Source organism: Perissodus microlepis, chromosome 9 (genome assembly GCF_051167445.1).
Source record: "Perissodus microlepis isolate ML-2025 ecotype Zambia chromosome 9, ASM5116744v1, whole genome shotgun sequence".
Lineage (NCBI taxonomy): Eukaryota > Metazoa > Chordata > Actinopteri > Cichliformes > Cichlidae > Perissodus > Perissodus microlepis.
This window is the reverse complement of record NC_140469.1, coordinates 21,577,381-21,601,797: the sequence shown is the minus strand read 5'-3', so window position 1 is coordinate 21,601,797 and position 24,417 is coordinate 21,577,381. Positions and strand designations below refer to the sequence as shown.

At 45.2% G+C, this 24,417-nt stretch overlaps 1 protein-coding gene across 1 annotated transcript in view; it reads right to left on the bottom strand.

Moving 5' to 3' along the window:
• The window catches only part of gli3 (GLI family zinc finger 3), a 97,766-nt gene that overhangs the window by 50,464 nt on the left and 22,885 nt on the right, over positions 1-24,417 (bottom strand). The window contains exon 3 of the mRNA XM_084939645.1: positions 9,890-10,135. Within this exon, the coding sequence (XP_084795771.1) occupies positions 9,890-10,135 (246 nt within the window). The remainder of the gene's footprint in view (positions 1-9,889; positions 10,136-24,417) is intronic.

Genomic DNA, 24,417 nt, shown 5'->3' with positions numbered 1-24,417 from the left:
ACCTCCAGCTTCTTTCATGGTGTGCTCCTCAAGCTCTGATTATGCAGCACATGGACACATACAGCTGGAGACACCACGTTCCTCTTATACTTTTTCTTAAAAGTCTGCTTGAACTTTTGGGTGGATGAGTCTGTACGGTCACAAAAATTAGGCATCCATCCGGATGTCCACGGGGACCCTTGCACTCACTGTTTGATTGCAAGCAGACCCTAAAAGACTCACTGACTCTTTTTTTTTTTTTTTGCACAGACACAGAGCAGGAACAGGGTTTGTTGAATACAGGGCCGAACCTGTAATCGATATCATCACAGAGACTCTTAGTATTGTTTTAACTAAGCTAACCTTACAAGATTTACTTGCGACATTTGGTGCTTGCCAGGTGTTATTTTCGAACCCTGCTTCCAATATATAAAATTGTAAGAGTATTAGACCATATTTTCCTCTTTATGGCATATCTGCAGACAAGCTTTACCGTGAGTACTCAGAGTCTGCTCGAACTATTACATGATTGGTGCGTTTAACACTTCTGATCACACTTGCTTCCAGAGATGTGACGCTGAGCCTCTCATCATTATCAGGCCGGCAGGAGATGGAGATTGAAAAAAAAAAGAGCCTTCAACAGACTATCAGCAGACATAGTTTGGAAGCTGCCTCTAAATTCCCCCTGTGATCAATCCTTTCACACCCCGCCTCTCATCATGTTTGCTTACACTGAGACCTCAAGCTGTTTGGACATGTAAATAACACTTTTGGAGACTGTTTAGCTAAGCTCAATGGGAGTTGCTGTTGACTTTTGGAGCGCTTTGCTTAATTACAGGTCCCAGATTGTTTCAGGTCTAATGGCCTAATTACCGCTGTATAAATTAGCCTAATGTTCGTGCTGTGCAGAGCTTTCTCCGCTGTATGTAATGCTCGGGCACGAGAATAGAGAAAGATAAAAACAAGCCTTTATTCAGCAAAGACCAACAGTGAGAATGAGGCAGAAGAAAGAAAGCAGAGAGGTTAAATAAAAGAAAAATGTTAAGTGTTGGCTTGCCAATCTCTCTGCCATTCATCATATGTACGAGGCTGGCAGATCACACTCTGCCCTTCCTCTGTAAGTCAATAGATTTTTTTTTTATCTTCTCTTCTGTTCGTGCTTTCTCTGTCTCTCTTGCTCAGTTGCTCTCACACCATTAAACACAAGCAGTCTTTCTTTTGGTAAAAAGCAATTAACACAGCGGAAAAGAAAAACAAGGCAGAGAACCGAACACGAGCGTGAAAGAGAGAGACGTCTGCACGATAACAGGCTTTCTGTTTGAGCACACATTCCATCGCTACTCGCTGTCAGACGTCGACTGAACAAGTCAGTCAGTGCCCGCAAGTCTGTGCATATTTGCTCTGAGACTTAATGTTCAAACAGATTATTTATTTGTTAAGTACTGGATCTTTTTATTTTTTCCCTCCAGGGGTTTACTTTGCTCATACACCACCTGCAGGACATGCAACAATTCCCTGCCAGACTTTATCTCAAATTTTTAGAGGATTTACAGATGACTACCCATTAAAATATGTATCCAATTGCAGGACATTTAGACATAAGTTACACAAATAACTCAGCAGAGCTCCACATGTGCAAAACATTTACGAACCAGAGTCGTAATCTTAACAAATTGCACTCCAATCTAAGGACTTTTTTAATGCTAGAGAGTGGAGCTAAGCACGCACACATCTCTGCCAGGGGCCCCCAGCACTACCCAACCTCAGCAATGCACCCTCTTTTTTTCTCTTCCCCTGTATCCTAGTAAGGTTATTTCACGGGGCCTCTCTGGAGCAGCCATCTATCTCTTACATTTCCCGAATTTCTCCAGATTGGGATAAGCCCGGGAGTAGAACAAAGAGCTATGCGTTGGCCCTCTCCCCTCACTCCCGCACCCTCTCTGCCCTACCCCACCCTCCAGCCTCCTCTCCCGACTCGGCTGAGAAAAGACGCAGCAGTTTACCAGCTAAAACTCCACACTACACCTCTCTCTCCCTCCACCTCCTTCTCTGTATCTCTTGCATCTGTCTGGTCCTTGATCTCCTTTTTTCCAAACAATGACGACTCAGATAAAAGGGAGTCGATTTAAACCTCAGGTTAACTCAGCAGGACTTGGCTACATTTATTTTGCTTCAGCTGCATGATTTATTCCACTCAAATTCAAGCTCAATACTGGGCTTGGAATTTTTTGAGATCTTTATTTAGAAAAGAGTCCACTGATGCATTTAAATGCCTGTATTAGAGAAAATGCAAGATAAACTACTCTGATACAAGCCGAGGTCGTATTAGAGAGTGTGTTCACGACTGTCCATGCTGCATCAGGCTATCAGGACAGTCTGACCCTCTATGCGGTTCAGTGTCACATCACATCCTCAGGCCTCTATATGCAGGTGATACCAAAACTGCATGTGGCTGTGTGACAGTGACTGCGAGGTTAACACACCTGCATTCTAATAACACACAGACTGGACGCCGCCGCCTGGGGAAAATGGACGACTATTCAATTTTGACTCACGCTGAGAGGCCACTGACCGCAGCAAGCAATGTTAATGTAGTTTGTTCGCTAAATGCATTTGCTGGTAGCCATTGTTGATGTTAGTTCACCTCTGGATCTTGATTAAGAGAATTAATCCCTCACAGTGAGTGAGAAAAGCCCGATAATGTGACTTAAAGTGGGAAATACAATCTGAGAGAGCTTTAAGTATGAGCAGACAAAATGCATCACATTACTTAACCGCAAAACACTCTGTTCCACTTCATTTTTTTCAAAACATGACCTGGAATCTTTTCAATGTTCTTCTTCCTCAATAATCCCTCAAATCCATGATATTATATAAATGCTGGTGTCAAAGAAATGCGTAGCAGTCCTGTGGCACCTGTGTCTTGACTTATTGCTGGATGCCAGGAGATAACGCTGCGTGTTTAAACCTGCCTCTTCAAAATACTTTTTCTGCTCATGGAAAAATTATACTTTCACATACGTTTTAATGGAACACTCTCAAGAAGAACGTGCTAAATATAGTGTATGTGATGAGCTGGACATGAGAACTGTCTCACTACTGACATAAACCTGGCACCGAGGCCACGGGCCACCATGCATATTTGTGATATGCCGGCAGCTTTGACTGCAAGGTATCTAACGCCCTGGGAATGAAAACAAGCTGGCAAGTCGAAAGCCAACGTGAGTTAATTTTCATGCATTTTTCATGCTGTGAAACCAGCGGCTAGAACATGTGAATTAAATCTAACTAATCATCCATTTTCATAACCACTTATCCAGTGCAGGCTATCCCTGCTGACACAGGGCGAAAGGCAGCGTATGACCTGAACAGCTATCGTAGGACTAACAGAGAGACAGATAACTCACATTCACACCACCAGCCAATTTGGGATCACCCATTAACCTAACATGCACATTTTTGGACTGTGGGAGGAAGACGGGAGTTCCCAGAGAGAACCCATACACTCAAACTCCACACAGAAAGGCTCCAGCTGGCAGGCAGTTTCAACCCCATGGCCTTCTTTCTGTGAGGCACAAGTGCTAACCAATGCAGCACCACTTGATTGCCCAAATCTTTTATCACCATAAACATTCAAAACTACCAGTGCAGTCCTTTAAATATCTAGCTCAGAAATGGCTTTTTCTCCCTGGGTTGAGTGGCTGTTGCTCTATCTTCCACTGAATCCAGACATTAGACAAAGTCTGCTCAGGTCTCTAGAGGTATGTGGCCATTATTTGAGGCGAGTGGAAGGAAACTACGTGTCACAGAGTAAAGACAAAGCCCAGTGTTACAACAATCAGACAAATGGCTCCTGGGCTCTGTAAGACCAAATACAGTTTGATGCCTCTGGACCATTTGGGTCTTATGAGTAAAACACCATCTGTAACTCTGAGTCTCCTTCCTCTTCACTCTTTGTACAGTGTGCTTTGCTGTCACCTTACCCTCTCTTTCACCCTCTCACTCTTGCATTGTATTCCTAATTCCTTCAGTTAATCCCAGTTTCTGTCTATCTCTGTTTCTTTGCCTCTCTCGTTATTCAAAGCACATCCTCCCCGATCTCTCCCTCTTTCCCTCCTCACAGCATCCCTAAACAAGGACAAAGTTGTAATCCATTTACTACACTGCTGTCAACAGATTCCACCCAAATAATCCTAAAAGACTCAGAACCAGGCCTAGGTACTATCAAGGGAATGGCAGGAACAAGGAGGCGGAATGCACAGGGGACGGATGCAGGAAAAGAGGGAGGAATGAGAAGAACATACAAGGGGTGTGGAGGAGTACAGACGGAGGGAAGTTGTGTCACAGTGATTTGAGTCTTTGTCACGCAGGTGGCGCCCAGGGGTTCCCTCAGTCTGGGCAGAGAGACAAACGGAGGCCCATGTAAACCTTAAAGAGGATTAACCCTGCCGGAGCGCTTTAATGAGACCTGAAAGTGCCGGGCACCGGAGAGCCCTGCTGATTGAGCCGCGCTCCAGTCGGATCCCAACGGTCCGCCGGCCCAGTGGCCCAGCAGCGCTGCTGCAGCCCCGTGGCCTACAGCTGCCCGCTCACACTGAGCCACATCAAAGCGGCCCGTCTGGGAGAACCCCGAGATGGGAGGGAGGGGAGGAGGGGTGGGCATGAGGGAGGTGGGGTGTGTCCGTGTGTGCACGCAGGAGAGGTGGGAGGAGGGTGCCTGGATGGAGGAATCCCTTATCTCGTCCTGAGAGGATGCTGCTCTGTGGTGCGAGATTGTCTGGAGCTGCCACCTGTCCCAGGCATCTTTGAAAGCAACACTAAAGCCTGTGATGGGCCTGACCTCCTTGAGCTCCCATTCTTTTATGTCTCTCTTCATTTTCTGCTTTGTTACACCCCCCACCCCCTACACTCTCTCCTGCTCTTCTCTCTCCTTCTTAGCCCTCTGTCTCACTTACACCCTCATACTCAGCCATGCCTCCCTTTCCGTCTTTCTCCTCTCTCCAGCGATATCTTCCACTTCACCACGCCGTTAGAAACATTTTAATTATACTATGTTCATCAACCTCTTCTTCATGTAGAACAATATATACTTGTGACCCTCCAGAGACAAGAGCAAGATACGGGTTGTTGGTTGGCGGGATAAGGGTGCTTATCTTTGGCACTATGTGAGAGGAATGCAAATGAAAAAAAAAGTGATGAGATATGGATTCAGAAGAAACATGTCGGACTCTATCATACTGGTGAATACGGGGTAACTCAAAGCGGAGAGGAAAATCTTGTGATATTGTGGCTTTAACCGGAGAGCTGAGGAGAAGCCCTCATGGGTATTTAGTCTTCTTCTTTTCATAATTTGGTGCTTAATGTAAGCAGGAGGGAGTGTTTATTCTCCTTTTGGATGGACAAGACACAACAAATCTTCATTTTTAAGCTTTCCCGTCGACAAAGCGCCATTGTTCCTATTTGCATCTGCGACTCGATTAACCAATCACATTGGAAAAGAGGGTAAACACACTGGCAGATGATGCTACAACGCCACTGAGAAACACTGAGAACATCTTCAGTCCTCTAGAAATTCTTCTTAATTCTTCTTAGCTCCTTCACATTTAATCTCGTCATTGTTAATAGGAACTGCTACTGTTCAGAGATATGCCGTTTTCACACAGACACACACATCAGCTTTGTGGTAAAAGCGCCGCATGACCTTAAGATGGTATGAAAGTGCATTCTTGAAGCACTTCAAACTCCGCTTAACCCTCTTAAATCATCAAGAACTACAAAGAGGCACATGCATGTGAGAATACTGCCTATCTTACGGTGCGAGATGCCTCTAATAAGCTGTATAAAAGGGGATCATCTGATTATCCCTGGTGTGCTGGACCAAGGGGCCATGGCAGAGCACAGGCCCATGTTGTTCTTTTTTGATGAAAGGAGGTGGATGGAAGAGATCCCTTTCCATCGCCTGCAGTGTGCCCCAGGCTTCTCTGTGCCGGCACACCACTGGGGGACTGCACCATGCCACCACGCTCAAAAAGCCAATATTGAAACAATCACAAAGACAAACACTTACCCTTGAAACAGGCACGTGTCCTCTCACCCCAGGCTCTCCTCAGTTGTTTGAGGGGGGAGGATGTTTGAACCTGCATCCAAGCCCGTTGTCACATTTAAACCAACAAGAGATCAGAAAGTTTGTTCTGTGAGAGCACTCTGCTACTTTTTTCTCCTCGTACACATGCACACACTTTATACTTTACATTATACATAGCGCACAGTGCTTCCTCTCTCTGCCACGTATAGAAAGGCCCTGTGCAGTCCATACAAAGTGAGCGACCAAGGACTGTAATTAACTGTAGCGAGGCCAGGGCCATTGTTGTGTGGATCACGTACAGTTTGATGACAGCTAATTCAGTTCGGTGGTCAGCTGCATTTTGATATAGAGGCAGACAGAATGACGCCGGGGCAGCGGCTAGCGTGCTACGGCCGAGTAGACCTGAGATCAGCTCGGCGCAGCGGTTCAGAGTTTAACCCCTGTCACTGGACACCCACCCCCCTCTCCCTATAACCATAAAAGCATGGAACAGGTTTTACACCACGGCTCAGCGTTCCCGGTAGCTTTCCCCAAACACAGGGCCAGTATGATCCACGCAGTCACCTTTGACCAGGATCAGAGAGCAGGATTCCTCCGGCCAAAAGATCCATACCTCCACCGCCTGTTCTTAGCTCAATTGGTTTCTGAGATCAGTCAAGGACAGCAAGGCTTTGGTGTGTGGGGATTAAGCCCTTGCAGCCAGATCTAGGCTAGATTTTTAAGGAGCTAAACCAAAGACTATTGAACTGATAGTTATCCATCACAGCCTGAAGATACTTGCTGTGCCTGCTCTGCCCAGACTAGATATAACACAGCAACAAAACTTCTCACTTCAGGGACGAAATTCTTTAGCATCATCTCTAAAGCTTTGCAAATTCACTGGTTGCATTCATTAACCATTCAGAGTAGTTTCAACATTTGTAAGAAAGCCATTGAAAAGCACGCGATTTAAGTCCCTCCATAGATGTGTTTAGGCTGGCAAAGAAGGGAAAGATGAGAAACTTTAAAAAAGAAAAAAAAGAGGATCCCTTTGGAGGAAGCAGAGATGCGTCGCCAGCAAGTGGGCTCACTGTTGCTGCACGACCACTGACCGGCTAATCAGCACACAATGTAGACAGATGTCAGCGCACAGCGTCGCATTCACACTTCTACACAATTAAAGATCTTAAAAAAAAAGACTTCTCCCTCATTAATCCTCATCTCAATCCTTTCTCCTTATCCTGCAGCAAAGCCTCATGTATTAGCGTTGTGGTAAGAAGGATATGGACTCTTATCCAGTGTTTGCCCAAGAAAAGCGGCTAAGACTCAGGCATCACCACGATTAGCTAATGCTAACAATAGGAGCAATGTTTCCTTGGTGCCTCCTCTTTTCTGCGCTGAAGTGGGTGTTAAAACCAGAGTAAACAGAGACTTAGGCCAAGGACATAAGAAGAGTGGGAGATCACAAGTCTGGGTGAATAGCGCAGATTTACTCAGAGCGCGAGGCCCTGAAGATAAACCCCTCTTTCGGTCTCTTGTGGTTGCTCGACTCCCACACCTCCCAGAGCTTCGCCACCATGTTAACGACCCATCGGCCAGGTGTGGGGAGGCTGCAGGTGCCATCGCATTTAGGCACATTAAGCACTGACACACACTAGCGGTAAGAGTAATCGGATTTACCTGGCTGTCTGCTGCATGGCGTGGAGCGCTGTGCAAGCGCAGCACAACGGCTTAGGGCCCCCTCTCCATCACACACACGCACACACCTGGGATGAATTAAGGAGGTGACAAAGCCCTCATAGAGAGGGACTGCCACAGGAGAATTAAGTGTGTGCGTGTGTGTGTGTGTGTGTGTGCAAATATGTGTGCTCAATTGTGTACTGAACCAGAAACCAGAACAGGAGCCCGTAGCTTTTTACACCTTGTGGTGCAGGAGTGGCGACAGATGCTATAGGCTCCTGGTTCAAAGCAGCCGAAGAGCAGGGGTTGGGGAGGGGGTGGCAGAGGTTTAAGGGGGACCCCTTTCGATCTGCTGACCCTTAGATCGTCAGAGCTCATGGGGATTGAGCTCTGGTACTGGGTTCAATCAGACAGAATGGGACCGCTGCCTTTAGGAACTCCCCATGTCCTCAACACCTGGGGCCAGGAGGAGGTGTTTTACACAGCAATGCTCTCATCTCAAATCATAAGTCTTCCTGAGCAAAGGAGAGATCATAGAAACATCAATGAAAAACACCAGAAGTCACTGACACCGACCTTGTTGGTGTTTTCATTCTTCCCTGAACACCGGGAATCAACTTTTTGTGTAATTCTTAAATATTTGTGTTGTTTTTCTTAGTTTATTAATATTTTCATCATGCCTGTGATAATTTCGCAGATCCCAACATGATATGTAAATTGTTTGTTTTTCCTGGTCGACACCAGAAAAGAGAGAAACATAGTAAATCCTTGTCTTGAAAAACCAAAAACTGCAAGAACCTTGCTGCAGAGGGAGACTAAAATGTCTGTGCATCATGCCTACACGTGCCTACACATCCCAGCATCACTGCTATCACAGTCCTCTACTCCAGTCTGCTCCATACGTCTGCAGTCTTCCACCCTCTCGAGTCCTCGTGCACGAAGAATTCCTCTTGAAGCTCTACAGCCCTTTTGACTTTTCCTGCTGCTTTTGAACTCTCCATTTCAAGACTGTGACTTTTCCACATGACCCCAAGCCTCAGACTTAACCCCCTCCCCCCAACCCCCACCCCTCCAACCTTCCTGACTCCTACCCCAAGGCTTCAGTGGTCTGGAACCACCAGAGTTCCTTCACACATACCCACACACATACATAAAATGAGAAGTGGCAGTGTTGCTGAGTTAGGTCAGGATGTAATGGGCAGTAATGTTCTGCCCTCGAGGGTTCTGTCCAGAGAACTGCCTGGTTTTAAGTAACCTTTACCTTAAAGAGGCACCTTGATGACTCTCAGGCACCCAACCACGATGGAGAAGCAGTTAATGAAGTGGCTGAATAAATAGAGTTACAGTATAAGGTTAGGGTCCACTGGACTTTCATTACTGCCGCTGGATTAAAATCCTTCTGGCGCACTCCTCCTGCTCCCTTTCAGCGCCAGTATAACCAAACTAAACAAGCTATCACATCAAATCCTTGTCTGCAGTTAAAGTCCTGGCCACCAGATTAATTTCCAAATCAGCCCCTTTGCTCTCCAAACACCCTTCTCCAGCGTTTCTTTTACTTAACCGCCGCTATGTGTCTCACCTTTTCTTGGAATTATCTTTGCCAGCTTCCTTCCTTCACCCGATTCTCTCGGGCTTTGTCTCTGTGAGTCTCTCTCGCACTCTCTCCCTCTCTGTGTCTTCCTCTGCCTTTCTCTCATACAGTCTCTGAGTCCCAGAGAGACCGAGAGGCAGAGTAGGGGGTGGTGAGGTTTGACTCTGCGTTGCTTTTGGGCTTTGAAGTGTGTGTTGATGAGAGAAAGCGGAGTACTGTGTTCAGACAGGCCCCTAATGAGGGAATTAAGAAGCTACGCTGGCCGTTCCCCATACTAACTTCCCAAGCGCAACACAAGGCGAGGGTGCGTGCGTGCGTTCACAAGTGTGTGTGCCTGTATCTGTGTGCAGAGGAGAGACGGAGTGTAAGAGAAGGGCTAATCTGTCAGACTTAATCAAGCATCTGGCGGCCCTGCCTCTCACCTACAGTAAAAAAGGGAAACTTGGCTTCAGCATTACGGGTTCTGCAAGCATGTCCTTGAGCTGTGTAGCTTCTCAACTTTACACATTAAAGTTTCAAGTTTACCATTTTAAAATTAAGTGAGCAGCTCTTGTGTTTGTGGCTCGCGGACTTACGATAGTGCGAGTCTAGGTAGCCGTTGCGGGGGTCCATTGCAAACAGCGTGCCCCGGTATGGAAGTGCATGGTCAGCCAGATGTGGCAGGGAACCGTGCTGCTCCTTCTTGAGCAGGGAAGGGCGTTCCTCTGTAGACGTAGAGGGCTCCTCATTTATGCTTCTATCAGGGGCGCCAGGCGTCGGGACCTGAGAGCTGATGGCGTTGCGCCTCTCACGGTGGTAAGGCGTGCCTGAACTCTCGTCCTCTGCGTGGACATGAAGACAGAAAGACAGGAGAAGAATCCAGTGTTATAAATTTGGAAGGGCAACACATTTTTCTTTTAAACAGATATCAGAAAAAAAGCTGTAGCTATGAACGCTGCTCACGTAGTGGGGGAGCTGATAAAAGGAGGAGCCGGAGATCAGCTTTGCACACCTGAAACCTACGGTAAATCTGCCTTCCTTCAACCCCTGGATATGAGAGTTCAGAAGCAGTCAGCGTATGAGCAAACGGACACCATGGAGGAAAAGATTCCAAACTCACACATCTGAACATGTGCTTAAATTCACATCTGTCTGCTCTTTTTATATAAAAATAAATTCTCATGAAGAAAACAACTCAGGCGTTCAGTCAGCATTCAAAGATGCCCGTTAGCAAGCATCATTGGCTACACCAACCCCACCCTGCTTCAGTCTCCAACCAACCCCCACCTTTCACTCTTAAACTAAATCTTTTTCTCTTTTTCTATCTGTGTCTAAGGGGAAAATTAGGAGGCCCTCTGGAGAAAGCTGCTTGGTATGCTGTATAAAGCGGATAAATGTGGAGCTGAGTTCAAGGGCTAAGCTCCACCAGAAAGACCTGACCTCTGACCCCTTGGCTTGACCTCTGAGATGACATATATAAGGGTCAGTTATCCTCGTGACCTGGTATTAGCCCTTTCTGTAGTCTGATACCACAGAGACTAACTCAGAAAGAAACATGCCATTAAAAGTATGTCATTTTTTTTCCAACTGGGTTGATTTAATCTTTAAAACAGGAGGACATAAATCCTGCCTGATGATTTAGGCCCGAACGTCATGATGCTCAGGGGCAGACTGAACTGGGATATTTTAGTGAACAGCACTTTAATTTGTTTGTAGTTTGTGGAAAATCACTGGTGACATGCTAACTAGATAGGCAGGCCAGACCTTAAAAGAGTGTGATTGTTTGTACGTGGCCTATTTTAAGCATTATTTTGTTTATATATATTTTGACATTTTGCACTATCAAAAGGGTCAAAACATTTGTTTTCACTGCATAGCACATGAATTCCAAATGATCTTCAATAACACGTGATCTTAGGGACTTGGGTACTTTCTTAGGTTTTGCTTTGAACTGAGACATCTGTATGTTATAGATTCAAAAAAAATCATCATTTGTCAAGAGCAAGCCCTTGCTTTTTTGCCCTGAGCCAAATCCTTCAGTTCCAGCTTGTGTTGCCCACAGGTCTCCATGTTCAGCCCGGGTTATATGCAATTATGAGTTCACCACTAAGGCTGCTGGTCATCAGTACACTCCAATGTTCTTTCTTGTATTAACGTTTCTCACCGGGAACCTGGCAAAATACCGTTGTGCTGGCGCCAGAGGTACTGCAGTATTAGCAGCCTAACAGCGTGAGCAGCTCCCCCACTATGTGCCGCAACCCAACAGCATCCAACTGCCAATTAAGAAACAGAGGCGAGGGCCAGATTAAAGAGCGCACTACCTTAAGCACTGAAGAGTGCTGCTATAGAGCTGTAGCACTTCACAGAAGAAGAGAAGCGATCAGAAAGGAGGAGGTTAAGAGAGAAAAACAGAGAGGGAGAATGAGATTGAGAGAGGCGAAGAGAGCGAGAGAGCAGGAGGAGCAACCCAAGGGTCCTGCTTTTATTCCCTTCACTCTCCCACATCCATTACCTGCGTTTGGACCAGCGTGCCCTCGTGCAGCACTGGCAGCAGTTTCAAGGATTCTTAACGCGGAACTGACAACCAGAGAAGCAAGGCGCTCTCATCCCCGGGAAATGACAGTGTCAGTTATGATATAAGTATTTAATCCTATACTGCACAGCCAGTGATCTTATTAAGGGAATAATGCAACTTATACGGTTAAAGCTGGATTAATAGGTCTGCGCTTGCAAAGCGCAATATTAACATAAAGGGATTTCAGAATTGGGTTCATCTCCTGACATGAATTGAGGAAGTCGAGACTGTAAACTATGCGGGGAGCGAGCGATGCTAAGGGCAGAGCGTGTGGCTGTGTGCTGCTCCGGCTCCTACTGTGCACGCGCAATTCTTTAACATCCAGAAAAATCTAGCATTACATCTGGGAAAGTAGAAACTTTCTACATATTCATGAGCTCGTTTTTGTACTTTCATACATATATTTGATGTTTTATAAATACATTCATCACTGGGGCTTGACATGGTGTAGCGTGAAGTTATGAAAAACTACAAAGGAAGCTCAAGCGTTTACTTTAAAAAAATATATATATATACTTTACATTTCTATTTGCCAACTATTTCAGTGAGCACTACTCTTCTTGTCCTCGATCTTTCGTGTTCTGTCTTTTTCTTTCCTTTTACTTTCTCGGTGACCCCCACCGCTATTCAGATGTGTCTTTCTCCCTAAAGGGAGGTCAAGCGACTAATAGTTCAATCACAGCACTGTCACAGTACCACCATCCCCCCTCCAGTCACCCCAGCAAGCCCTGGGTGGGTTTCATCATTCTACCATATACCACCTAGAGGGAGTTCATTACATCAGTTCATAGGACCTTAAAGAGTTAAACAAACACTCTGCAGCACAAGGGTCAATTGACTCCTTGACTCCTCAGTGGAGGAAAGCGAGTCTTTGGTAAGGTTTTTCTTCTATGCTGCTTGTACCTGGCGAGTGGAAACTTTTTACATCCTTCTAACGTGTTGAGCATCTGTCAAGAAATGAGGTAATGAAGACAGAGAAGACACAGGTAAACACATGCAACTTTGAAAAGTTCAACCCTGCAACACTTCTCCAACTCTGACCATCAGCCCAGCAGACCCTTTCCCCTTTTCCCTCCCTCATTTTTCATTCCTCTTTTATTTCCCTCTCTTTTCCCATGGTTGCCGCATCCAGTCCTCTACCAGTTTGCAGGTCTATTCAGCCCAACACAAAAGCAGCAGGCCGGTCCTCTGTGGACCAGAGGAAAAGCATGCCTCTCAAAAAAACAGAAAAAAGAACTATCCCGCTCTCTCTATGGTGATTGAATTTCTTAACATCTTTTCAAAAAGCGCTTAAATGCCTGGAGGCGAGAGGAAGAAACAAGCTAATGGTGGATGGGGAGCACTGAACAAATTTCAGAGCCCTTTCCTGCTCGCGTTTGAGGTTGAAAGCGAGCTCCTGCCTTTCAAGTTTCAAAGTCCTCCTTCCTCCCGCAGTGTCACTGAAGGATTTGAAAAGAAGGTAATTGTGCTCACTGCCGTCCTGATCAGAGCACACGCCCCAGCTCTAGTATTTCAGGAGCTTTCTCTGCCACTATAATGGTACCTGGTGCTCCATTCCTGCATTCTTCCTCCCTTACTACTCTTTCTCCTCCTTCTCTCTCTCTCTCTCTCTGACCCTCTACAAATGCACTCTGTATTGCTCTCACTCACTTGGTTTCTATCCTTCTTTCACCCCCAGCAAGCCGCTCATTAAATCCTAAAACCCAGGTTTCTCCCTTTTTTCCTCTTGTCTGGGGTGTCTATTGTAGGATTCTGGTTCAAATACCTTTCAAGAAAACCCTATGCATGGCCTTTAATATGGCAGTATAAAAGACAGCGTGGATGCAATGACAAAATGAAATTTTGAAAGAGATAATGAGATATGGAGTGGGGCCAGTACCTCTGAGAGCTGGGCCCTGGGACAAGAGGGGGGCTAAAGTTAAGGATACCCAGCCAATTCAAAGAAATAGCAAGTGAAACAAAACGCTCAGCTTGTTGTTTTTGAAGGCATTTTCTAGAGGCGCAGGTTAAGAACGAGGACTGTTGTTCCTCCACATGCCAATCGGCCCCTCACTCCCAACCGTCTGATTCGCCTTCCGGCTTGAACTCAGTCAGAGTCTCCAAAGTTGGGACACGCATGTTGTACAAAGGGCCATTGCGCACTGTAGTTCCCCCCATCCCCAGTTACCACTTTTTCTAAAAGCCCAAAATATCAGAAGGGGTGTTCTTGTACCTCTGAGCCAAAGCCAGACATGCGCTGTATTCCACCTTCGAACTTCTCAAAGCGCTGTTTGTCAGTGGCACAAACACGTTTTGGCTGGGGAGCACATGGAGAGCGAACAAGGAGAAGAGGAGTGGAGGATATGCGGTGAAATCACAAAACACTTCTTCAAAGCTCCTCTCCTCCTGTGCAATAATCTCTTGCTCCCTTTTTCTTTCTCTTGCAAATCAACTCCCGGGAAAGACTCAAGACTCCCCAATTAACAATGAGAGGGGGAAGAAAAATTCCAGCAGCTGGCTAGAGTTTAATAAGACTACCTCTCCAAGCAGCTTAGGCTTATGTACCTGATTCACCGGCCCTGGCATTGGAGCTAAAGACAGAGGGAATCATTCACGATTAGTGCAGGCTGAAATACGAGGGAGAGAGCGAGAGACCGTTCAAGCTCTACCAAACCCAACAGCAAGCGCGCAGGGGATTACTGCAATTGTGTGAGGTATTTTTCTGATCAACTTCTTGGCTGATAGGCTCAATGCCACAAGGAGCTCGGGGCCTTCCACAGAACAAGGTTCAGTTATGCATTATGTGAAGGTTAGCGAGCCTTGATGTATCTGACTAAAAAGGTTGACTTTCGAGCAACTTCCTTAACAAAGACATCTAAATGTCAGAAGGCAGAATGAGGTCATTACTCTGATATCTGTGGGCAGGATAGTTAGCAATCCCCCAGTCTAAACGTCTGGGGAACTTCAGCAAATATAAAAGTTAGCTCCCTCTCTGCACTCGTGTTTGATTCTGTCTCTGCAGAGTGAACCCGCTGTGGTACATTATTTAACTATCACTGCCTGATTGATGCTTGGACGAATTGCAGAGAGAGGTCAGGATGTTCCCTCTCCTGGTTAGCAGTCTATTGTCGGCGGCTGATTTCCCACACAGCGTCCGCAAATGCCCTCTTCAATATTCATCTAGGCAAATTTGACGACTCCCACATCTCAATTTGGCTCTCGGCAGCCTACGCCCCAGCCCCCTGCTCCACCACTCGCGGTCCCAGCTTGCTCTCTCTGCCGCCGGGGGTCTTCTGGGACGCACCCAGAGCCTCAGCATCTTGCAGTCCCAGCCTCCAGGCCCCGGGGCTGGGGAGGGGCAAATCAAAGCCTGCTTGGCTCCTTTCTCTTTCCTTGCGCTCACCTCAAATCAGCCTCACAGCAGGGTTGTGTCGTGCCAAGCCTCCGCCTGCCCTAAGCTACCCCTTATTCACCCATTAGGGGCACAGGCCCACCGTAGAGCTGCCCGAAACCCCACTACCATTTCATCAGGGCCACATTGTAAGGGAGCAATGAGCATCGCAGTGAGAGAGCTGAAAGCCCTGACTGTAAAAAGCACACTGATGCCTTTTTGACCACGGATAGTTACAGCTTTTAAGGTTTTTCACTCAAAGGGCACCTTGGCCTGTATTCTTTGAGGAATCAAACACCGAGAGATGCATTTGATCAAGGCTTCAAAGCAAAAAGATGCCATTTAGTGCTCTGATTGATTCATAGACTGTATTAGCATTGCTTCAGACTGTCACAAGCCAGCTATCATCAGCCATAACCTGTTAGACCTTTATAATGTCCTCCGCAACAATATAAAATGATTATGTGCTAGGGCAGATGAGGGTATAGTCATGTCCGCATGGGATAGTTTGTCTTCGAGGGTGGATCTGGGCACACTGCCCACCAGACCAGAGTGGGCCAGCTTTCCACTGGGCCATAGCACTGGAATCCCGCTTCTGACACCACAGTGATCCGGACCAAGTCTGTGGCACTCAGATTAGGAACGGCCAAGAGAAATGAATATCCAGCCAAAGCAAAGAAATGCAGAGCCAACAGTTGGGATAAAATTATAAAAAAAAATAATACAGTAATTTCAAGCACATCAAACATGATCCAAAATTCCACTGTGGCTATATCTCACCTTTTAGTATAGAACGAGAATTTATAAAGCTCTAAGCATGAATAATCAGCTTTTATTAGCGCAAACCTTGTGCATTTATAATTCAAATCCTCTCATGTAAACAAAATGAGTTTTTGCGTAGAGAAACACATCCACACATTGGGGTAAAGGTTTGTAAGAGCCTTTTAGTGCAATGCATTGAGACATTGAGAACCCCATTAAGATAGTTTGCCCACACTTACTGGGAGTTGGATAATTAGACACTTCAAAGGCACCTGCCCGCCCTCCCAGAGGAGACAGAAATCGTCGCCCCGCGACCCGTTTAAAAGCATGTTAACTCGTATCTGAGGCTAGCAGGCTAATTTAACTTTTGACATTTGATATCTGAGGAATGAGAGAGATCAGCCATTTAGCTGGAACAGGATTACCCCCCCGTACACACCCCTCCTCCTCTCCCACCCGTTCCAACCCAAACCCCCCCGCTCCACCAGTCAGGCCGGATTCATTAATTTTCTTGCTGCTAAGCACTTTATCAATGACTAGTGAACATCTAAGTCCAGAGTGGACTCTCTCCCTCCCTCACTCCCTCCTCCATGGTGATTAAGCCCGTGGATGTTCAGATCTGTCTGTCTAATTCACTGCCTGTGCTTTTACTGATGATCTCTTCTCACACCTGCAAAGCAGCTAAGTAAACAGAGGTGAAACTTTTTTGAGAGTCAAGCTTGAACATCATTTATACCGCATCCAATTTAAACTGCATCTGACGAGGTCAAAATGCCAGAAACACTTGTACAAATAGTACAGCTCTATTGCTACTCAAACACATGTCAGCTTGTGGCTTTTATCATGGTTATGACCGTTTCCTCTTTTACTATGCACCTTATAAATAGGTGAAGTCGTTTCAGAAGCCTCTACTTTGGAAACTGTATTTAAAAAGCACTTCCCAAATGATTTAAAAATGCTGTAACAGTAGGAAGAAAGCTGATCGTCTTCATCCTATTTCAGTGACTGAGTAGACCATTTTCCACCGCACAAATTATCGTGCAGTTTTAGGGTGGGTCACAGCTTTGTGCACGTTCCCTACTGCAGGATGCACAGTACTTCTTTCAGAAAAAAGAAAAAAAACTGCTGGGGCTCATTTAGGTTGAAAGCAACCAGTTTTTTCATTTATAAATTAAAAAAAAAAAATAGCAGTAGCAAGAAAAAAAGAGATGGCAAAGAAAGGTTTGTTGGCTTCTCATGAAATGAATGTGGGGAGATGTCAAGAGAAATCAAGAAGAATAGGTATACCTTACTTCAAAAAAGGACTATAGGATCACAACCTCAAGCTCTCCAGATTAGGAAACTACCACATGTTACAGTTACAGCAATACAGCGACAAATGCTGCGTTACATTTGCCTCAGGAGTCAGATGCTGAAGCTGGGAATGACTTAATTGCGGAATTGAGCTCCTCAGAAAGGTAGAACATTCATCCACCACAAGAAATACAGAACAAAGCTTTTTTTTTCTTACACTTAGCACCTCTGCAGCACACTCTTGAATAGACCCTCATTAATGCTCTTCTTTAAAGGACTAAATATACCAGCGTGTTACGCGAGCACAAAACTGGATTTTAGCATTTTTTTAAAAGTACTGTCAATATTTACGTAGAGAGCACATTGTATTTTGAGAATTTTGTAACTGACCTGTTGCGTATGTATTTTGCAGAGTTTTTCTTGTCAGCATGCAAAGAAAATATTTAAATCAATCATTTATTAACGTGAGCAACACACAGTTTAGTGCTAAGTTTGTCAATATTTAATGCAAGAAAGAAGCGTCTTATTTTTTGCGCTTGATATTTTAATTAACTAATAACCTTGTTTCCAAAACGACGTAACTTTTGTAAATGACCCGTAAAATTAACCACATCTATAAGCACTATTTGGGGATTGCTTAACCACGCTCAGCCTTGCTTAATAAATCTAACCCTTACAGTTTTAGTGTTTACTGTTCTACAGCCGCCATCTTGGCTTACTTAGTCATGTTGGTGGGGTTGTTCCAACTTTCTGTCTTGAAAATTCTGACTTCCGACTTCAACCGGAACGCAGTGAAAGCTGCTAGTGTCGATGCTTAGCATACAGCAGGGGATAGCATCACAGCAAGCAGTCTGGAGTTACACCCTGAAGGGCAAATGACTGACTAAATACTGTTTTATCAAGAGTTTGCTTCACATAGCATACAGCACTAGCAAGCTAGTCACCGCATCGGTACATTTCTAAAGGGGGTTTACTGGCCTGTATTTAAACACACTGCAAACATTCTTTCCTCCAAAGTAAGCTTTGTTGTGTTCAGGCTAAGCTTGTTGAGAAGCATAAGGTTTGGACATAATTCAAGTTTCTTATCTTAGTTTGTGCAAACTGTTGGCTGACTTTTGTTTAGCTTGCTAATGTTGCATGCTACATAACAAGCAATCAACCATTGCAATGCAATTTAGCAGGCCAGTGGAGTAGATTCAGTTTTGGACTCATGCAAGTTTCTCACGGAGTAGCTCGTGATTTAGTTTATCTCACCAAACACCTCATGCGAATACCCTTTTTCTGCCTCCTCCTGCTTTCTGTCATCACTTTCCCCAATCACAATTCAGCTGTCGCAGTTAAATCATTTTCTGTTTAAGCTGCAAGATGAATGAACTGCTGATTTCAAACTTGTCATACCTGTGAAACTGAACAGTCAACCAACGTAAGTGAAGCAAACCTACAGGGATACGTTTACGTGTGTTTATTTAACGTACCTCTCCAAATATATTTAAATTTAGCTAGCAATCGTTGACATATCACAGTTTGGGAGTTTTGAGGGGAGTTAATTTGCAACCATAAATCTGCATTAGTCCCAGTCTCATGCTTTCTGCTGAATGTCTACATTACAGGTTGAATCGGGGGCTACATGTGAGTGTGACGGATCTGGGTTAAACGAACAGCATGCCTGGAGCTTTGATGCTGCAGCTGGTAATGCTTACAGTTTCTAACCCATCACATTTAAACGCAAAGGTCTTTTTTTTTCAGAGACCATGACAATCAGAATTCCAAACTACAAGCCAAATGCCATAAAAATAACACAACTCAACAGACTCACTTCACTGTGCTCCCACAATGAGGGGCTGTTCTTTGGCACGCACGTTAATCCACCCTGGCTTCAAAAAAGTGAATCAACACTTTACTTTTGCAACTGTAATTATCTAAAATAACATTGGCCCATTTTCCAGTTTAATCGTCAAGACTGAGCAGTTAACAGTTCACTTCATAAAGATTTTCCAACATGCTGTCATTGTATGACGCTTAATAGTCAGGCCACATTTCCTACAGAAGACCTGACCCTCACCTGCCCCCAATGTGTGATATCAGCGGGAGTGCAATAACAGAGGGTAGTTTAGCCCTCTCCTTCTCAAAATAAAGGTGAGATGTGGACAACTTCATTATAGTGTCTGCTGCAGGCAGGGAAAGCCCTGCAGATTAGAGGATCTGCCATGTTGGCCAAACAGACTTAACCACTGTCTGTTGGGAAGGGGCTGAAGGTTGGAGGTGAGCGAGGAAATGAAAAAGCACAAGATTTCTATGTGATTAGATAAATGCCTCTGTAATGCGAGAGAAAGCACAATACACAGTGAAACTTGCAGGTGTGGACAATTTATGGGACTAGCTGCTGGAGAAATTGTCTCATATGTCACAGGTTAGATCAGACAGGATGCGTAAAGTATGACTGAGGGGCTATATGCTCGTTTAACGTAAAGTGTAGTATGGAGTATAGGGAATGTTTATCTGAGAGGATCCCGGAAGTTAAAGATTGTTTGTGTCACATGTCACTCAAGACACAAAAAACATAATTTTAAAGTCCAAGACTTTAAAATTTAAATCCACTTCAGACGAGTACTGGGGAAAGAAACGTCCAGTCAGTAAAGTCAACGCAATGTTTTGGGTGAACTGAGACATTGTGGAAAAATTGTATTGTTACTTGTTCTAGAGAAATATGCAATATGAATAAATCTACTCCAAAGAACCATCTCCCAAGTTTAGCTGCAGTTATATTTAGAGCACCAAAACTGTAATATTTATATGTGAAGGACTCACTTCTCATGGAGCAAGTTGTGTTTTGAGGACGATGAAGGGGATGCAAATACAAATACTTAAAATGTGAAAAGTGGAACAAGCATCTTTGGCCACATTGTTACAAAAATAAACTTTTTAATGGATACTTAGCTTTTCTTAAAATGAAACTATGATGATGGTCTGGTCTATTTGACCAGATGTATTGCAGTCTGTCCTCGTGTTTGTTTTCTCGACCTTTTCACTCCTCGGTTTTTTCTCATCAAATCTCCTCCGTCTACACTGCGTCCATTTACCTCACTTCCCATTTCCCCGACTATTCCCCCCTGCATCTCCCCTTCCTGTGGATGTCCCCTCTCAGTAATAAGCTCCTCTCATGTATGACCTCTCCTGTCATTCCCACCACTGGAATCCTCCTTCTCTAATCTCTGCATTACTTTTACATTAATCCCACACTCAGCCGTTGGAGCTCATGTGACACATTGCCATCATAAACCGCTGCTCGAACTGGAATGAATTGGTGTGATGAGGGAAAGCTGACTTAAAATGCTTAAGGCTACCACGGGATTCACCTGTAGCCTGTTGCTTTTCTTTTTCCTCTCCATCCTTAAGTCCCCCAATTTTCCCTCTCAACGCCCCAACTCCTTTAGTGCATTTTCACTCACTCCTGGCCTTCAGTTCACACTCCAAGCCTACTTCCTGTTCCCATGTCTTCCCCAAATCTTCTCAGTCTTCCTCCATCTCCTCTCATCCCTTTCCCCTTGCATTTTCTGCCTCTCTTCATCCACTACCTCCCAGCACCTCCATCCTTCTCCCTCCCCCCTTTGGGCCGCAGTGGGACTGTTGGACTCACGCAGCCCCATGCTGAGCTCCTCCAGAGCCAAGCCAGAACAAAGAGCCCATTGAGCCGAGCAGAGACATAATGTGGGCCGCCTCTGACAGCACCGAAGATGAAGTCATGAGGTCGCCAAACAGTTAATAACGACGGCCCCATCCTCCAGCTGCACCAAATGTGCGTGTACAGTTTTGGTGCCGCTGAGAAAAGTGAGAGAAAACGAGGGTGTCTGCAAGCACGCATGACTGAGTTTCCACAGTCTGCAACGCTTGTGTACATATCTTAGAACATGTGGACGGACAAAAAGCTTTTAAGGGCGTAATGAGATACTCCATGACACCCAAAAATGCGCTCAATCACTGCGTAAATACCACAGAGGAGAGACAAAACCATCAGAGAATTGCACTTTTAGTTTTGGCCTCGCTCCAGCTGCAATGCAGAACACCCACCCCACCACCACCACCACAACCACCTCCCCCCGCCTTCCTCATTGGAGTCTGTCTGGCGCAAAGTCTGACATGAGACACATCTCCCCGGGACCGGAGCTGTCGCTGCAAGGCCCACACTCTGAACATCATTAGACTCACAGCTCCAGGTGAGATCATGCAGGGTAGCAAAGACCGGAAGATCCAAGTGTATTTGTGTCTGTGCAAAAGCACGCATGCTGGAGATCTAGTTCAAGCATTCATCTCCATGCCACTGAATGACCGTGGCCTATTAAAATGCCTTTACAGGACCACTTGCTTGTCAAGAGGCCTCAGGGCTGAGTTGTGCGCGGGACAGGGGAGGGAGGCAGAGCGGGCGGGAGGCGGGAATGGTGAAAGACAGCTATGCAATTGATTAACATTAGAAGGACTTGCTCAAGTTCAAATTGCACGGCCTCCTCTGCTGTAAGCTACAGACATTTGTTTCCCCGCAAGTAGAAAGCTTCTTTCAAACCCTGTCTGTGCTACACATCTGAGTTCAATTCTCCGCATGCCCTCACTCTGAAAATCAATTCCTCCTCCTCTCCTCTGCTCTTTTCCTCCAGGTCTGCGAACAGACCAGGGCGAAGGGATTACACTGTCCCTCCTCAGATCCGAGCAAGACAACAAATGGTTCTTATCAACTGACACCCCCTCTGCCGTCCAGAAAGAAAAGGCAGAAAAACTGGCCAAGCCGCTTCAGCACGGATGTGTTCTCTGGGTTCTGTCTGCCAATCGTGGCAACTCTTTTCACACTTAAAGCCCGAGCTATTTACGAGAGCCCTGGGAGAATACGTGCACAGCACCGGAGGGTGGGAAGAACTGAGAGGAGAGAGTTGCTGCTTCTCAACCTCTGCTTCTAATCAATCACCAGAAATCACTGCCATGGTTTATGGCCTTTGATCCTAGCTCCTCTTTCGCACTGGAAGGGAGAGAGTTGGGCAGAGAAAGGGGAGGGAAAGCACAGGGAAGGGTGAGAGTCAAGGCCCAGAGGGTGTAGAGGTCAGGGGAGAGAGATTAGGGAGTACAGAGCCTTTTGCGCTCTCAAATCTGAAAGCATGTCTTGATTTAATCCAGTGAGTTTAGAGCGCAGAGCAGCAAATGGCCTGGAAATATCTTTCATGCAAAAAGCTAATTATAAAAGGCAGTAAGTACATCTCAAAGGTAAAAAATATAAAAGATATTAAAAAAAACTGACTCTAGCTCTTTGTGCACATAACATATGATTTCACAACTCTATAATATATTAATAATTTTATATTTTTTGGCTTATTTATATATTTATTTTGCAGAAAACAAAGAATCCACAGGTTATTCATAAGCCAACCAGCTATTTCTGAAAATGTTTCACTGTGCATAATAAATACATCTTTGTAAATAAAATCAAACTGTACAGACAATATCGAAGCCTATTTTTCTTTTATATAAAATCCAACCTTGGTGGCAAGGCCACTAGTTGCTCCTTCATCCAAAGAGAAGAGAGCAAACAAACCAAACAGAGAAAAACACGCCACAATAAATCCTCCCAGTTGGGTCGTGACACTCCTGCTTTGTTCCTCCTGGCAGGTGGGAGGCCACTGATGCCTCCCGACAAATGGGCAGAGTGGTAGAATAATCAACTACTGTTTCCCCACTTTATTGGTTTATGGGTTTACGGGTTTACGAGGCCGCCAGTCGTCCTTCAGCCTCGCTCTCTGAGGGGAGCAGCAGGAGCCAGCAGGACTGTAGATTCAGCAGAGTGAAGCCGGTCAATACGCACCAATCCTCTCTCATGAGACAAGCTGATCTGTCATTAAACGGCTGGTCATTGGTTTAGACTTGCATGACCTTTGACCCCTGGGCCTTTCTGGTAAAAATGACCTCAGGTTTGTTTTTGTTTTTTTAAGGAGCCGCTGTGACACGAACTCTCACAACATATTAAAAATCTAAGACTTGAGATGTATGCATGCCATGAATTCTGAATCATTTAACTACAATTTGTTTTAGTATCTAAAGATACACACACATAAAAAATACCCCACAGAATTCAGCATCATTGCTGAAAGACAACATTAACGTCAAAAACAATACTGAGATTTTAAACAAAAGCTGAGATTGCCAAACTTACTCGAAGATAAGGAAAAGGGGTGACCTTATCTAATACAGTTTGCAGACTTCCTGGTTTAGACTATTGCTGTGCATTCACTCAGTTTCCTTTGCAAATCGGTAAAAACATGTGGCTTATTCAGAGATGCTTCTATTGATTATCATTTCCTGTTTTTGTTTTTTGCCCTGTCTCTTGTCTCTGTGGTGGATCTCAGCAGTTGCTATATTAAGTCCAGTGTTGTTGTAACAGCTGGCTAGCACAAAAAGAAGATCTACATTGTAATTAAGTTGATTTTTGTTCTATCTACAACAAGTAGCACTAAGTGAAAAAAAAGGAAAAAAAAAAAGATGCAATTCCACTACAGCTAAATTGTGGTGGCACCACTGCAGTGTTCAGAAGTCTTGAGGCAACGGCTTATATGCATCCTCCAGCAGTGAGGGAGCAGCGAAGCCCCAGCAGGCAGATCTGGGCAGGCAGAAGTGTGCCAGACGAGAGAGGCCAGGCAACACTGGAGTGGGTTGGGCTGCTGAGGTTCCCCTCCGCCCTGAGTAGCAGCGAGGCTAAGCTAATCCTGCGCCTCAGGCCCCTGTGAGGTGGCTCTGCCAAAGTCTGTCCTCCTGCTGCTGCAGGAAATTGCCTTCAGTGCAGAAGTCCATGAAATGGCTATGGCTCACCAGTGAAGGCAAAGCACATCCGCCTCGTGTGCACATGGTGATTTTACAATTCTACAGGTAGCTTCAATATTTATCTTTGAAAGCTCATAATGTAATCATAAAAGAGCATGCTATGGTTACATTTTGTCACCTTCTATGTATACCTTCTAATTCTAACACAATGTGTTTTTATGCATTTCTATGTATTATGCATGTAGCATACAGCGGTCGTTTGACACTTAAAGCCACTTTTCCTGTGTGGGGCTGCATGTCAAGGTCTATAACGCCTCCTCCATTGTGCT